Source organism: Protomyctophum parallelum (genome assembly GCF_964188405.1).
Source record: "Protomyctophum parallelum genome assembly, chromosome: 15".
In the NCBI taxonomy this organism is placed as follows: Eukaryota; Metazoa; Chordata; class Actinopteri; order Myctophiformes; family Myctophidae; genus Protomyctophum; species Protomyctophum parallelum.
Window position 1 is genome coordinate 44,335,034 of NC_139710.1, and position 14,738 is coordinate 44,349,771.

The 14,738-nt window shown below is 42.3% G+C and overlaps 1 protein-coding gene across 3 annotated transcripts in view; it reads left to right on the top strand.

Moving 5' to 3' along the window:
* Window positions 1-14,738, top strand: part of adgrd1 (adhesion G protein-coupled receptor D1) — a 42,298-nt gene that overhangs the window by 16,571 nt on the left and 10,989 nt on the right. For all 3 annotated transcript variants that reach the window (XM_083784794.1, XM_083784795.1, XM_083784796.1), the window contains 2 exons: window positions 11,782-11,855; window positions 12,686-12,809. In XM_083784794.1, coding sequence (XP_083640920.1) covers window positions 11,782-11,855; window positions 12,686-12,809 — 198 coding nt within the window. The remainder of the gene's footprint in view (window positions 1-11,781; window positions 11,856-12,685; window positions 12,810-14,738) is intronic.

Here is a 14,738-nt window from a genome sequence, read left to right on the forward strand (position 1 = left end):
ACTTGTATGATATGGCACACCTCACTTTTGGCTCTGACCCCCCATACAGAAATAAATCATTTTGCTTTTACTACTTTGCAGTGGAGAGACCAGTGGATGGATTTGGTCAAATAGCGACTATTTTTGGAATTTTAATGTCTTTGGCAGCTGGCAGATACTTCCACTCCTTCAGAACATGCAGGCAGGGAGAGCTGCTCACACAGTCAGTGGCAGACCTTTCCCGTCATTGTTTATGCCTCACTTTACTGTCTGCACAAGTCGAACCGTCCAAAATGGTCTCCCATGGCACTGGTCCAGTGACCAGGAGTAAGTGATTTGTGATTGACCTCTCTGTTTTGCCACAGAGAGTAGACAAGCACCCAAGTTCCTTCATTAAAACCTTGTAGGAAATTGTGTCCGAGACAGAGGGCTGTCAGCCCCCCCATATTTCTTAGCTCTCTCAATGCAGTCATGGTTACGACCAGACCCTGTGTGCTATACCTCTCCATTGTGCAAACAACCGCTCACCTTGCTTGTCAGGTCTGTAACTCCAAATGTAGATGTGATTGGGCATCCATTTTCTTAATCTGACACCTGCCATGTGAAAAGGTAAGCTACTATGTACCAATGGCGTCACTGAACCATACTGGCATTGTGTCGAGGTGGCCAGCTTCACTCACTGAAGGTCAGAGCCGTGTGGTCGATGTCTGTCTTTTGACCTCGCTGCGTTGATTGATGCCCTGTGAGCTCAACGAAACTTGTGAGGTCATGGCATTCCCGTCTGACTTTGTCAGGTCCGATTTGATGCCAGTGATGTTGCATGGAGCGGGTCCGATACCCAGACGAGGTGTTATCAGGTCTGTCAGAGGCCCGCTAGCTTTCTCACGGCATTCTGCTGTGGCACTGATTGGGCCCCGGCTCCGAAGGTGATTTATTACCGCTGACCAATCTGGGTTCTGGTGTGGGAGGGGAGCACCAGGGATCTGTAGTTAAACATTAATACATACATAAAAACCCCAACATCCCCTCCTCTCCTCTCCTTCCTCCATCAAAGGCATCACAACGATGGTATGAAATGAACGAATGGAAAGATTGATTTCACAAGGGAAAGACTTGTTTTTTTAGGGTCAAAATTGAAAAGATTTTTCAAAAAGGGATTTTGACAGGCAGGACCTGACTTTACAGGCTATTAAATCGGTGTGTTCGTTTGGCAGTTCTATAAGGAGGGCTGAGGGGAGTGGTGGAATAGGCTTAGCACTGTACGAACGAACACCGGTGGCCTGGGTCTATCCTCTCATGGCAGGGCTATGGTCAATTTACTTTCAATATATTACATTTCAATGGTAAAATGGAACCACAGAAAAATATACAAGGAAAATGCCCTCTACTAGGTTTAGACTGAGTGCAAGAAACGTATGCATTCTATTTACAGAGCAGAGCAGAATCTGAATCCTCTGCATCACATCAATGTGTCCTTGAGCAAGACACAACTCAGTAGCTTCCCATTGCTAATTTGCTCCTAATAGTTAGAATGAATATACACTCAAATATTCATCTGGCAATAATGCTCTCATAAGTGCCAACATTTTATTTAAATTCTCTGTATTTTATATCCATTAGTTCCTTTATAATTAAATGGTCAGGAAGTGAGGAAAAAGGGCCAGGGGAAGAAATGGAGACTGGGTGGTTTGTTATACAACAAAGAGGTCTAGACTTGCTGGAGCTCGTTAATACAAGTGAGGAAACGAATGGATCAATTGTTCAGCAACTGTATAAACTAGAAAATTCGCAATTTTAAAAAATTGCAGAGTGTGGTTGCCGCAGTGGCTTACATATGCCCCTCCCACTAGTATTGCCAGCCAATTACAATTTCAAGTCACGCCTTAGATCATGCGTAAGTCATTCGGAGGGGATTTAACCCCCGAAATTCATGTTTTTGCGACAAACGGTTACATTTCTCGCTTCTGCGGTGCCCCCTATGGATGAAAATGGAATTGCTTTTAGAACTTGGTTGATTGAACCACCCCGGACATGTGATTGAGATTTGGGATGGATTGGACATTCCGTTCGTGATTTATGGCATTTTTTGTGATATAGGCCCCTCCTACTAACTTCGGAAGACGATTGCGGCCGAACGATACGCACTTTCAAAATTCTGCGGCTCGGTTTTAATTGGATGGGTCCAGAGATCACGTGTGCCGATTTCTGTGAGATTTGGACGAAATCTGTAGGAGGAAAAGCAAAAAGTGTGTTTTGGACAAAATTCAAAATGGCGGAAAATCTATCATGGCGGAAATGGGCGTGGCCTATATGGGGAGATGCGTCATGACCCAAGGAATCCAGGGAAAGAATAATTTTGATTTTACGACCTACGGTTCAAGAGTTATAAGCCAAAAGGTAAAGTGGGCTGTTATAGCGCCACCATGAGGCCGACCGATAAAATTTTAGTGTTAAATAATTTTAGGGATAATGTTGAATTATCCCTAAAAGTTTTGTAACTGTAGTGATTACAGTCTCCGAGGAACAAATACTTGAATGTGAATTTTTGCCTTTTCCCATTCATGTCAATGGGGAAATTTTATTCACTAATAAATTCATATCAATTAAACTATACAACATTTCTCTTAACAAAATACAAGCACACGATTCCCGATTTTTCCGGTCAATTTGACATATGGCTCAAGTGCGTACAGCGTACAGTGTGGGAGGTATAAAGCGTCAAAATAAAGACTACTAATAAAGACCACACTAACAAATAACACTAGAAAATTCGCAATTTTAAAAAATTGCAGAGTGTGGTTGCCGCAGTGGCTTACATATGCCCCTCCCACTAGTATTGCCAGCCAATTACAATTTCAAGTCACGCCTTAGATCATGCGTAAGTAATTCGGAGGGGATTTAACCCCCGAAATTCATGTTTTTGCGTCAAACGGTTACATTTCTCGCATTTGCGGCGCCCCCTATGGGTGAAAATGGAATTGCTTTTAGAACTTGGTTGATTGAACCACCCCGGACATGTGATTGAAATTTGGGATGGATTGGACATTCCGTTCGTGATCTATGGCATTTTTTGTGATATAGGCCCCTCCTACTAACTTCGGAAGACGATTACGGCCGAACGATACGCACTTTCAAAATTCTGCGGCTCAGTTTTAATTGGATGGGTCCAGAGATCACGTGTGCCGATTTCTGTGAGATTTGGACAAAATCTGTAGGAGGAAAAGCAAAAAGTGTGTTTTGGACAAAATTCAAAATGGCGGAAAATCTATCATGGCGGAAATGGGCGTGGCCTATATGGGGAGATGCGTCATGACCCAAGGAATCCAGGGGAAAAATAATTTTGATTTTACGACCTACGGTTCAAGAGTTATAAGCCAAAAGGTAAAGTGGGCTGTTATAGCGCCACCATGAGGCCGACCGATAAAATTTTAGGGTTAAATAATTTTAGGGATAATGTTGAATTATCCCTAAAAGTTTTGTAACTGTAGTGATTACAGTCTTCGAGGAACAAATACTTGAATGTGATTTTTTGCCTTTTCCCATTCATGTCAATGGGGAAATTTAATTCACTAATAAATTCATATCAATTAAACTATACAACATTTCCCTTAACAAAATACAAGCACACGATTCCCGATTTTTCCGGTCAATTTGACATATGGCTCAAGTGCGTACAGCGTACAGTGTGGGAGGTATAAAGCGTCAAAATAAAGACTACTCCAGTGAGAAAATAATAATAAAGTGTCACAGTTACAAGAGTCTGGTTGCCCATTCGGGCAACCACACTAATAAACTCACAGACGGTAGGGTGCCTGGTGGCTCAGCCAGTTAATGCACTGACCAACGTACTCCTCGTGTATGGCAGGTTCCAGAGTTTAAATCCCATCATGTGCCACATGTCTCCCCTCTATCTGCCTCTCTAAACTTTCTTTATATAAAGAAAGAAAGTTATCTTTAAAAAAATACATTACTACATTAATAGAGTTCTGATAGGCAATCTATTGAATTGTGCCGATATCTCTGCTTTGTACCACAATAATAACTATGCTTTTTACTGGCAGTCTTTTTATAACTCACAGCACACGCCCCAACGTAATCTTAAGAGTCGAGTACCCCCCTAACCCACCCCTCTCTCTCCACCCACACCCGCCCATGAACAAATACATGTACATACTCAGCCTCACACAAGTATACATACACGTACATATGCACTTGCGTGCACACACGTACACACACACGCACGCACACGCACACACGCACACACACACACACACGCACACACACACACACACACACACACACACACACACACACACACACACACACACAAACTGTATGAGCCAGCATGCTGATCAATCACAGATGGTGGTCTGGCGATTGCTTTTCCACTCCTGCCAAGAGCTTTGCATTGAGGTCTCTCTTCACTTCTACAAGCTTTTAACCACCTCGTCTCTATCACCACCAACAACACCTCTCCCGGAGCGAAGTGTCTCCCTCCCAGGGACAGTATAAAGACCCTGCGGTGTTTCATACTTTACAATTGTTCATACTTTTTTATATTATATATATATTTTTGCTTGTCATGTGAGTTCATTTCGAACACTGCTCTATGCTGTTTATGTGGTTCTGGGATTTAGAACATGCCAACTTGCAATTAGAGAATGAAGACTGGCTTGTGAAATAATGTGTAAATCTAGAACTACGCCATAGAAAAGGAATGGATAACCATGTGGATTAACATACATTACAGTACAACTCTGTATCAATTATTGACATTACTAGAGATTATAGCTGGTCGTGTGAATGTTATTGTTAAAGGTAAAGATGCTCCGAAGTGAAGAAATGTATACTGCAGTAGTACTATTCTTAGTGTACAAATCTATTTGATTCCATTTCTACACTCTCTCAGTTAAATTAATACTCGTGATTTTACAGTGCATGTTAGTTTTGCTACCAAGGTTATCGGCATGTAAAGTCATTGAGCTTCCCACCCAGTGCCCACCTTATAAAAACAATGCTCAGAGTTCGACTTCTACTTTAATTGGCTCCAGTTGTCTTCTCACCCTTCACGCCTATCAACACTTGCATAGTTGTTTTGAGTGTCTACCTCGGAGACCGAGCCGGGACCACAGCTGCATGTCTTATTGCATTTCCCCTGGTATTATGACCTCACTCTCACAGGCCAGTTGTGTTGTCCCTCACTGCTCCAGATTGCTCCTCCACATGTTGTAAGCCTGATTTACAATTCGTCATATGGCGGTGTATAAATAACCGCCTTTAACCTGGGGCCCCTTTTGGTCACGTCATTATAGGTGAACCAAAATTGTGAAAATAGCCATTGTGCATTGGCTATATTCTCTATTTTCTCAGTATTAAATACTGTGGAAGAAGTTGCCGTGAGTCAGAAACGATGGTGTTGTCAGCAACCTGCTTGTAATGCTACCTTCAATTACAGTTTAGTGCCCTGCCTAGCTGATCAGTTCCCTATATCTGAGCAGTGTCGGTAGACCTACACCAATTGTAAAACGTTTTAATAGGTTTGATGATGTTTCCTTGTCGTCACCATTTGAAAATGGCAGGCTGTTTTATTGGTTTTGTGGCACGATGGAGTCAGTTGTCAATGGCTGATTTCTGATTGGAGATTGTAGTGATTGAGGAAAAACTCTTAAAGTTATTCTAGGCAAACTTTATTTGCATAATTAGCACATTTCATAGGGAAACCAGGTAAATAAATACATGCTACAGCTAGCTGCCAAACAATTTACACATAATGTACACACATTACTTGGCACAATGTGCATGTGAGTCATTCTATAGTTGGAGAGAGTCTTGCAATGGAAACCACAATAGGTACATTTTTGTACTCTCACACTTGAAATATTAACACTGGATTTCTGGGTTTTGACAAATAAGCTCTGACTAGACCCAAGTAGGCTACTGTTTGCCGTGGTCGGGTAACTCGGATCCTTTGAGCCTATAGTACAGTGGATAATGACTTTACTTACTTTTTTTGTTTATTTCGATAGGACAGTAATGAACATTACATACAAATGCAACGTAAATATACCGGATTTAACTAATATTCACCCGCAGTCCCCACACAAAACATAAAAACTAAACAGGCAGACAATGAAGCGCTACGAGACAAAGCATAAAAACATACCTGTGCGTGTACTTCGCAGGCAGACAATGAAGCACATTACACTACGAGACAAAGCATAAAAACATACAAGAAACAAAGTGCAAGGTATAAAGTGCATCTATATGGTTTAGTAGCATTGTTATAGGGCAATACAGAATGTAAACTAAAGAAACTGCATAAAGTGCAGTATTGCTTTCAAGTAATTCAGGATACACTGTCAAGGTACAGGTTGTCGAGTAACCATTTGTTTTAGATTAAATTTAAATGAAGTACAATCTCTTGTGGTCAAAGGTAGATCATTCCAGATTAAACAGCCCTGAACTGAGAGTATGTTTTTACCGAAGGCGGGCACTTCTCGATCCCCTCTAGCGGCTGCCCTAGTGCTGATTCCTCTATCGCAGTGGTTTTCAACCAGTGGTCCTTGAAGAGATTCCAGGTGGTCCCCAGCTAAATGATGGAGAGTTGCTAACCAAATTCTCTGGGCTACCTCTGTTTTCCCAGATTTACAGCAATAATGTGTTTACTTTTCTGACAAAAGAACTGTTGGTTTTGTCTTTGGGACATATATAATATACATTATATACTCCTTTCTGATGTTACATGGTTCAATGTTTGCACATTTGTGCCTCATTTATACAGGGGGTGAATGTGATATTGTTTTGTTAAAATAAGTGTATTATAACTATGTTACGATAACAATCATTGCTATAAAGTGTTCAGTGTAAGGGATCTCTCCCAATCGCTCCAGTTCTTTAATTAGTAAACATAATGTTCAGGTGGGGATAACAATTGTATCCAATCAGGAGAGAGAACTCATGCAGGATTCAAGATAATAAAGTAAATAAGCCTTGTGGACCATAGGGCGGGAGCCTATCTCCTGTTTGTATGCACGAGGCAGTTTAATGTACAAGTACGCCCCATGGGTCTGGACACGTTATTATGTCATAGCTGCTAGACAATTTGACGCAGAGTTCCAAGTAGCGAGGCATTGGATCCCTTTTTTATGGTCTTTGGTATGACCCGGCCGGGGATCAAACCCCAACCTGCCAATCGCAGGGCAGACATAACCACAAGGCTGGTGAAGCAAGATAAAGGTAGTGATGAAACAAAACAAAAACAATCAGTTGACAATATCTGTCTAAAAAGTGCATTCCAAATTACACTCTGGCACTCCATGTTCTCAAAGATATGGGAACATCAGGGGAGGGACACTAGGATTATACCTCCTTATATTGCACTTGTGTATTTTCTTTTTGTGCAGTTTTTAAATTTAGACAAACGACAAACCCTAATTAGACGTCATTGCTACTGCAATATGTCTTACTACAGGCTGGCAATGCCAGCCACAAGATTGTACATCACTGTGGTGGGGCTGGAAGAACTGTCAGTGGTTGTGTTTACAGCATTTATTTATAGTTGCAAAATGAATTGAGTTTTTTCATTCAGCTTTTTCATTTTATTTTATTTCATACTAGACTCAGACTGACTAATTGTCTACCTACTGAATGTCTCCAAATATGTATTATCGCAAATATTTACCATTAATTTTGGATGATAAATATTACACCTTTAAAAAAACGTTACATGCATGTGTGCGAGCATGCTTGCGTGCGTGCGTGTGTGTGTGTGTGTGCATACTGCTTAGTCACTGTTTGTGTTTGGACTGTAATGCAGGTAATGAGGTCTGCAGCCTTCTCTATCTCCGTTTTATGCACTCTATACTAAAGTTATACACCATCCTACGATGAAGTATAAACCAGTATAAACCAGCTGTCAAAATCTAAAATTTGATTTGGCCCAGTTTAGCCCAGTGTGTTCTGTGTTAGGACTTGAAGAGGCGTATGCTGTCAGTGTTTGGTAAAGCTCGCTCGACCACAGCGAGGGCTAGGCCTCCAGCTGTGCCAGTTATGGGAGGTCTAAGAGATACCACAGACAAGAGGAGAGCTCCATGGGTGTACACAAATTGCTGGGTATGCCGCATAAGGCTTATAGTATACTGTGTGCAGATGCAATGCATCACAGTGTGTATTTTCATCCTTCATGTTTTTTTTCCCCTTCAGGCTCAACATTGTCATTAAGCAGTAAGACAGGACAACATTTACCCTGAATTAGAGTAGCCAGAATCACAGAGCAGTCTGCACTTTCCCCTGTTGGCAGGGCAGTATCTTAAAAGCTATTGTTTTATAATAATATAATATATAAAATATTATTATTATTATTATAATAAAATAATAGTAGCATAGTTTTAAGAGGGTAGGGTTTGCATTGTTGCATTATTCACAGACAGATGATGAAGTATGAATTAACTAATGAAGCTTTAGGTTTGAGATAGGCAACCAAACCCAGATTTGTAAACGTATATGAAGTCTTGTGTCCCTAATCTGGGGCTAAAGACTTCCCTATTCTGTGGCTAAAGACTTCCCTATTCTGTGGCTAAAGACTTCCCTATTCTGGGGCTAACCGCTTCACAGCTAGAATGTCCTGGGTTCCCTGCTCGGGGCGTGTTCCCCGCTCGGGGCGTGTCCTCCTCATCATCAGCGCCCATACCCTGGGTGGGGTTGGCGAAAGGGCCTTTCTGGGGGTAGGTACCCTCACAAAAACATGCAGTAATCCTGTTTTCTGTACTGCCTCCCCCTTGTCAGGATGATGGAGGGGAAAGGAACTGGTTGGAATAACGTGTTCCTTCCACGCGATACGTCCTACCGGGGAAACTCCCCCCTGTCAGGTGATAAGAGGCGGCCTGCTCACTCCTCATGCATTGAAGGAAGCATGAGCTCAGGTCTGGGCTCTCCCCAGGTTGGCAGAGGAAGAGTAGTGCCCAGGATTACAGCTTAGACCTAAGGCAATTGGCACCGGGTGAAAAAGTGGGTTACAAAATCATGGGATAAAAATGTAGGAAAAAAATAATATGAGGTTCATGACGCTCAACAACAAGATCATTTTTAGCTGAGATCTTTATGCGCTTGACGACAACATCAGTTGTTGACCTTCTGGTATCAATCACTGACCACATGCCAATTGTCAACATAGCTCAGAATGTCCCTCAGTTGCTGTTATATAATGTGATGCCGCATGCAGTGATTGTGTGTGGGTACGTGCGAGAAAAGAATGTGTGCGTGCAATCCGTGCATTCGTGCGAGAATGCGTGTGTGTGCATGTGTGCTGCATGTTGCACTCAAGTTATATTATATTATACATTAAAAGTGCCAGATAAATGCCCCAAATTCCCACATTCTATTCTATTATGTTCTGTGCACTTGCACTTAATGTCCAGTGCATCATCATACTAGATACTTTTCATCTGTGCACTTGCACTTAGAATGAATGTCCAGCACATTGTATTGACACATTGTACTTTTAGTTTTCACATATGCTGAAAAAAAAGGTTTGAATTTGATTTGATTAGGCTGAATGAGCTGTTGAGATGTGGATTGATGGTGTGAATGTTGATATCCCCACTAGAGAGACAAAGAAGCTAAACACCTCCTATCTAAGAGTTATCTCTCTGTCTCTCAATGACTCTCAGCTTGTATCTATCTCCCTGTCACTCTTTACTCCCTTTATTTCTCATGCACCTGGTTTTCTGCCTTGTTTCACCTCCTCCCCCCTCTCTTCTCTCTCTCTTCTCTCTCTCTCTCTCTCTCTCTCTCTCTCTCTCTCTCTCTCTCTCTCTCTCTCTCTCTCTCTCTCTCTCTCTCACCATCCCCCCCCTTCTGTTCCTCTCTGTCTCTTCTTATGGGGCTTGAAGTGATTTCCAGGCGGTGTTTTGCTGGCCTTCTGTTGTTAATAAAGAGTTGGCTCGCTTGCCTGCACTCTTGGCTGGTAGACGTTAGAGGCCTCAGGGCACCAGGGAACATCGGCGTGCGTTCACAGCCCAACCAGATCTCTTAACGCTCGCTAGTGACCCTCGGATCGACGGCGCTCTCCTCAGATATCCCCTCACAAACACTCACTGGACAAAAAACAGGGAGTTGCTCCTGGCGAATGATGTCCAAGCAGTATTCCTCACATACAGTATGTGATGGTCTGTTACTAGATATGTTTGTATCTGGTACGTCTCAAGCTTTCATGAAGATGGATTGTTTGTTTTTTTTGCCTCTCCTGTATGAGCACCATGTGTGCAATTAGTTAGTCTTACTTCAATAAAATAGCAGCCTCAAAGTCTCTGTGGTTTCAGTGGAGAACAGATTTGTCACTGTAAAGTAAGGGTTACACTGTGAAAATGTGCCCTCTATCCCTCAGTTTGTGACTGGATGCCAGTTACAGTATAGCCCCCTGCCCTCCCCGTCTGCTTTGCTTTCATTTACACCCTACAAGAAAAGTAAGTTATAAAGTCCTGCCAGGCCCATGATGACGGGGTACATGCATGCACAGGACTCTCGCTGCTATAGAGGGTATGCACATGCATAAAGTGAACGGCAAATCGAGTGGCAAAGTGAGTTTAACGTAGTTTAACATTGTTTAATGCTATCATATAGGACTTTTCTGTTTGGATGTACAGTATGTGGGCTGTCCAGGCCAGAAAGTAGTCTTTTGCCACTCCGTATAGGCGTTCCTGCATAGCTTCCAGGTATGATGATGTCACGCACATACCCTCTAGATTACCTTGTCCTGCTTAATCTCTCTTGTGTACAACATTTAACGTTTCATGTCGAGGGCCGGTGCACATGCAGTCCATGAGAGTGACTCTCCAGTTACCCAATGAAGTCAAAGTATTGAGAGCTATACAGTATGCTTTGTAATTGTAATATGAATCACAGAGCCTATGGGCCAGGAAACAGACATCCTGCATGACTCTCATCTTCGCTCTCTCGACATCATTTTTTCCAGGAGGAAATAGTACAGATGTATTTCATCGCAATGTACACTTATTCAATCTCTGAGATGAGGTTCAGGGAATAAGCAGCAGTGTGTCATCGTTCAGTGTACACCCTGGAAGTGTTGTTTTCAGCAGGCGACAGATTGAACAGCAGTAGAGGTTTAACCTGCAACGAGGGCCAAGGCCCAATTACAACAGTTCCAGTATTGTGGCCATTAGATCACCGTCTCTGGGGACTACAAATCTCATTTAGAGGAATTACATGGAAAAAGTGAGCTGTAATCAAATGAAATAGTTGAAGACAGTAGGGAGTCTCGCTCGGTGTAATAATCACCTCCTTTAGTTTTTCCTCACTTTGGCGTGTGACCTCGGACGAGTTCAGTCTTCCTTAGATGTTTACTGGCGTCTAAACGGCAATTAGAGCGTTTTCTATTTCATGTTAGAAAAAAATAAGTTATTGGGTTGGTTTATTCCACTCCAGGTCCAAAAAAAAAATCAGGTACTATTTTTAGCCATAATATGTGAAGTTGGAACGGTGCTCTGCAAAATATATGGATGGAAGTTATGGCAACCAGATTTGGGGGGCGGGGTTTGGAGCCGCGACAAAACCACACATTTGCATTAGAATGGTTCCATGCCCGCTTTTGGATGAAAGCACTTTTTTCCAAGCAGGTTGGTCTGTGTTGTGGAAGAAATGAAAGATCTTGTATCCTGTGGCCATCAATCAACTAATACAATCCAAAGACAATTTATTTTGTAAAATATACAGTATTGGAACATTTAGAGGGGCATTGAGGCTGCGATAGATAAATCCATGTCCCTTTTTCATTCCCCTTTTCAGACCAAAGAGCAGCAGGAACAAGCCCTAAACCAGAGTAATAAAGTCTTCCTTTACTGTGCCTTCCTGGACTATAGGTGAGTCTCTATACGCAAAGCATTGATGACATATATGTCTTAGAGATGTTATTTCTGCCCATCATTCAAACAAATTAGATTTCATTCTTAAAATGTTTTGATTATAAAATGTTCTGCATATATTGCTGTTTCAGCTTTTTTAAAGTAACCTTTAAACACAAAACACTCATCTGATAATAAGCGGAGCCAAAACACAATTTAGAAACCATAAATCACTTTAAAGGGGAGTGTGTTTTAGTTGGACTCGAGCACTTCCTTTTCTTACCCCTCTTCTCCCAGAGGTTCGAGAAAAATGTGAATTATTGCATTTGCCTGTCAGGCGTTACATTTAGCAAAACATTTTGAGTGAGCCTCACATAATGCATTATGCACTATGTTACATATTCGCAACCACCAATGTTCCTGATTAAAACCCTGTTGATTCTTTCTTCTGTTTTCTTGGATATATTTGCTTATGGTTTCCTGATGGTTTGTCGATATCGACGGACTGTCATAAGCTGTGTGTGTGTGTGTGTGTGTGTGTGTGTGTGTGTGTGTGTGTGTGTGTGTGTGTGTGTGTGTGTGTGTGTGTGTGTGTGTGTGTGTGTGTGTGTGTGCGTGTGCGTGTGCGTGCGTGCGAGATGTAGTGTATCAGAGCTGTAGCGGAGGTTGCTACAGTATTTGCCTAGCTGACTGCACAGAATGTTAATTGTCATGCTGTGTGTGTGCGTGTGTGTGCATGCGTGTGTGCTTGTTGATGAAACTGTACAACATGTGTTTTTCCAATCCCACTGGATGTGTTTTTGTCGAGTCTGTATGCAACGGTTTTCTCTGTGAATCTTTTCCGTCAGTTCCAAGGAAGGAGTGTGGTCCAATGAAGGATGTGTGCGATCGGGGGGAAACCTCACCTACTCCGTGTGCCTGTGCAACCACCTCACCAACTTTGCCATCCTCATGCAAGTGGTGCCAATCAAGGTATGAACTTTTCTCCTGGTCTCATGTGATAGATGGTCACGGAGCAACTAGAGACACTGTGTCGCTGTATACAGTATTTCAACTTGAATTCCACTGGGACTCCTTCAATCCTGGTCTGGGACATCAGGTTGAATGCTGTTTTGGGAGAGGTGAAAAGCATAGTCTGGCTCTTCCGGCCTGAAGTTGAGAACCACCAGGCTCATACCACAAATGAATGACTAGTTTCCATTCGAAAAGAGATCTTTTGACCATGTGTTTCACTTTGCTGCCTAAAGTACATGGACCCCTATTGTTGGGAACTTTGTCCATCAAAACCTTATTCCATAGTGGCCTACCCTCTCATTGTGATTGTCCAAGTCTCAGTACATCACAAAATGGGTTGGAATGTAGAGTCCAGACTGATATTCCGGCCATTATTTTACTTTTTGATGACATTGGTATATCAGCAATTAGCCCTGTGTCCCAATTTTGGGGGAATTTTCAAAACAGCAGATCTACAATGTGTTGAGCCATTTGTGAAAAATGTTAATAGGGCTTAAGTGGTTACAAAAATAAATTCAGTGTCTGTGTTTTATTTAATTGCTTGTACATAAAGTTTGCTAAATAGAAACGTTAATAAATAAACCTTTTGGCTACTGGTCTATGACTCAAAATCGGCATTGGACCCAACACTCTGGCATGGGTCAGGTTCTATTGGAGTGTAATTGGACAGAGGGCAGTGGTTTACCACACATTCACCCACCACTCTGAGTCTACTGACTACTGGCACTGCTGCTCTTGGGTTTGACTCTCACTGTTCCTCTTCAACGGGTCAATTATAAGCAGACCTACACAGTAGCAATGTTGGTTCTACTGGTGGTTTTATATAGAAGGACTGAGGACAGCAATGATTAAGTGTGGTTCTTTGCAAAGGCCAGTGGTCCATGCCTCAAGCACCACAGTCTCTCAAGAGGCCAAAGCTAAAAAACGTATTTGGCCTCTTGTTTATGCCATAACTGTAAATGTGAGATATAAAATGCACACTGTTTGTGCATCACTTTTTTCTCATTTGATTTGGTTAATTGATTTGGTACATTGATTTAAAGTACACATTATAGCCATATAGCTGAGACTTCTGTACATATTTATATCATAATGCCTCATGCCTGTCAACAATGTGTTCTCAAAAGGCAACCGTCAGTGTCCACTATGGAAGTGGTCAGCACTCAGAAGCAGCGTGAATAGCTTCCTTAGAATAGAAAAGAGGAGACCTTGTTTTGTAGCTAAATGAGCCAACATTGTATTTGAGTAACAGCCGTCCTATTTGATGCTATACTTTCTCCGGCGGTCTCTAATTAGTGGGCTGCCTCATCCTTCAGCTGCAGGGGAACATCCCACGCGTCCCTATTCTGGAAGGCTGCAACTTCTCTGGCCCTCCTAATGACAAGGCACATGTGAAGGGAGTTAATGGAGATTCAAACCCCAGTCCCTCAAAATAGTCTGAGCTCAAAAACAACATCAATGCAAGTATGCAACTGACTGCACACTGTGCCAAGGATATATGCGTACACAAAGAAACACAATTGCTGCTGTCTCTCTGTGAGAAACACCACATGCACTGTGCATATCATCAAACCATAACAAAACATATCCTTGGGGGGAGAGGTGTGTGGATTCAAACCACCCAAAGAATACTTCCAAGAAGAAACTATTTTTGTGGGGGGAAACAAATCACTCCATGGTCGGGACAGCTTTGATAAGCCACAAATTCGTTTTGGATGGAGAGGAAGCCCTCATCCACTGATCCGCTGGACTGTCCAGCGACTCTCTGCATTGCTTTGCTTTGAGGTCAGTATCTTACCAGGCAGTGATTCAACCACTCTCAATGGTGCCTCTGTAGCAGGGACCTTTGGCTCCATGCCAAACGTCTTCAGTCGTCTTCCCCAAACG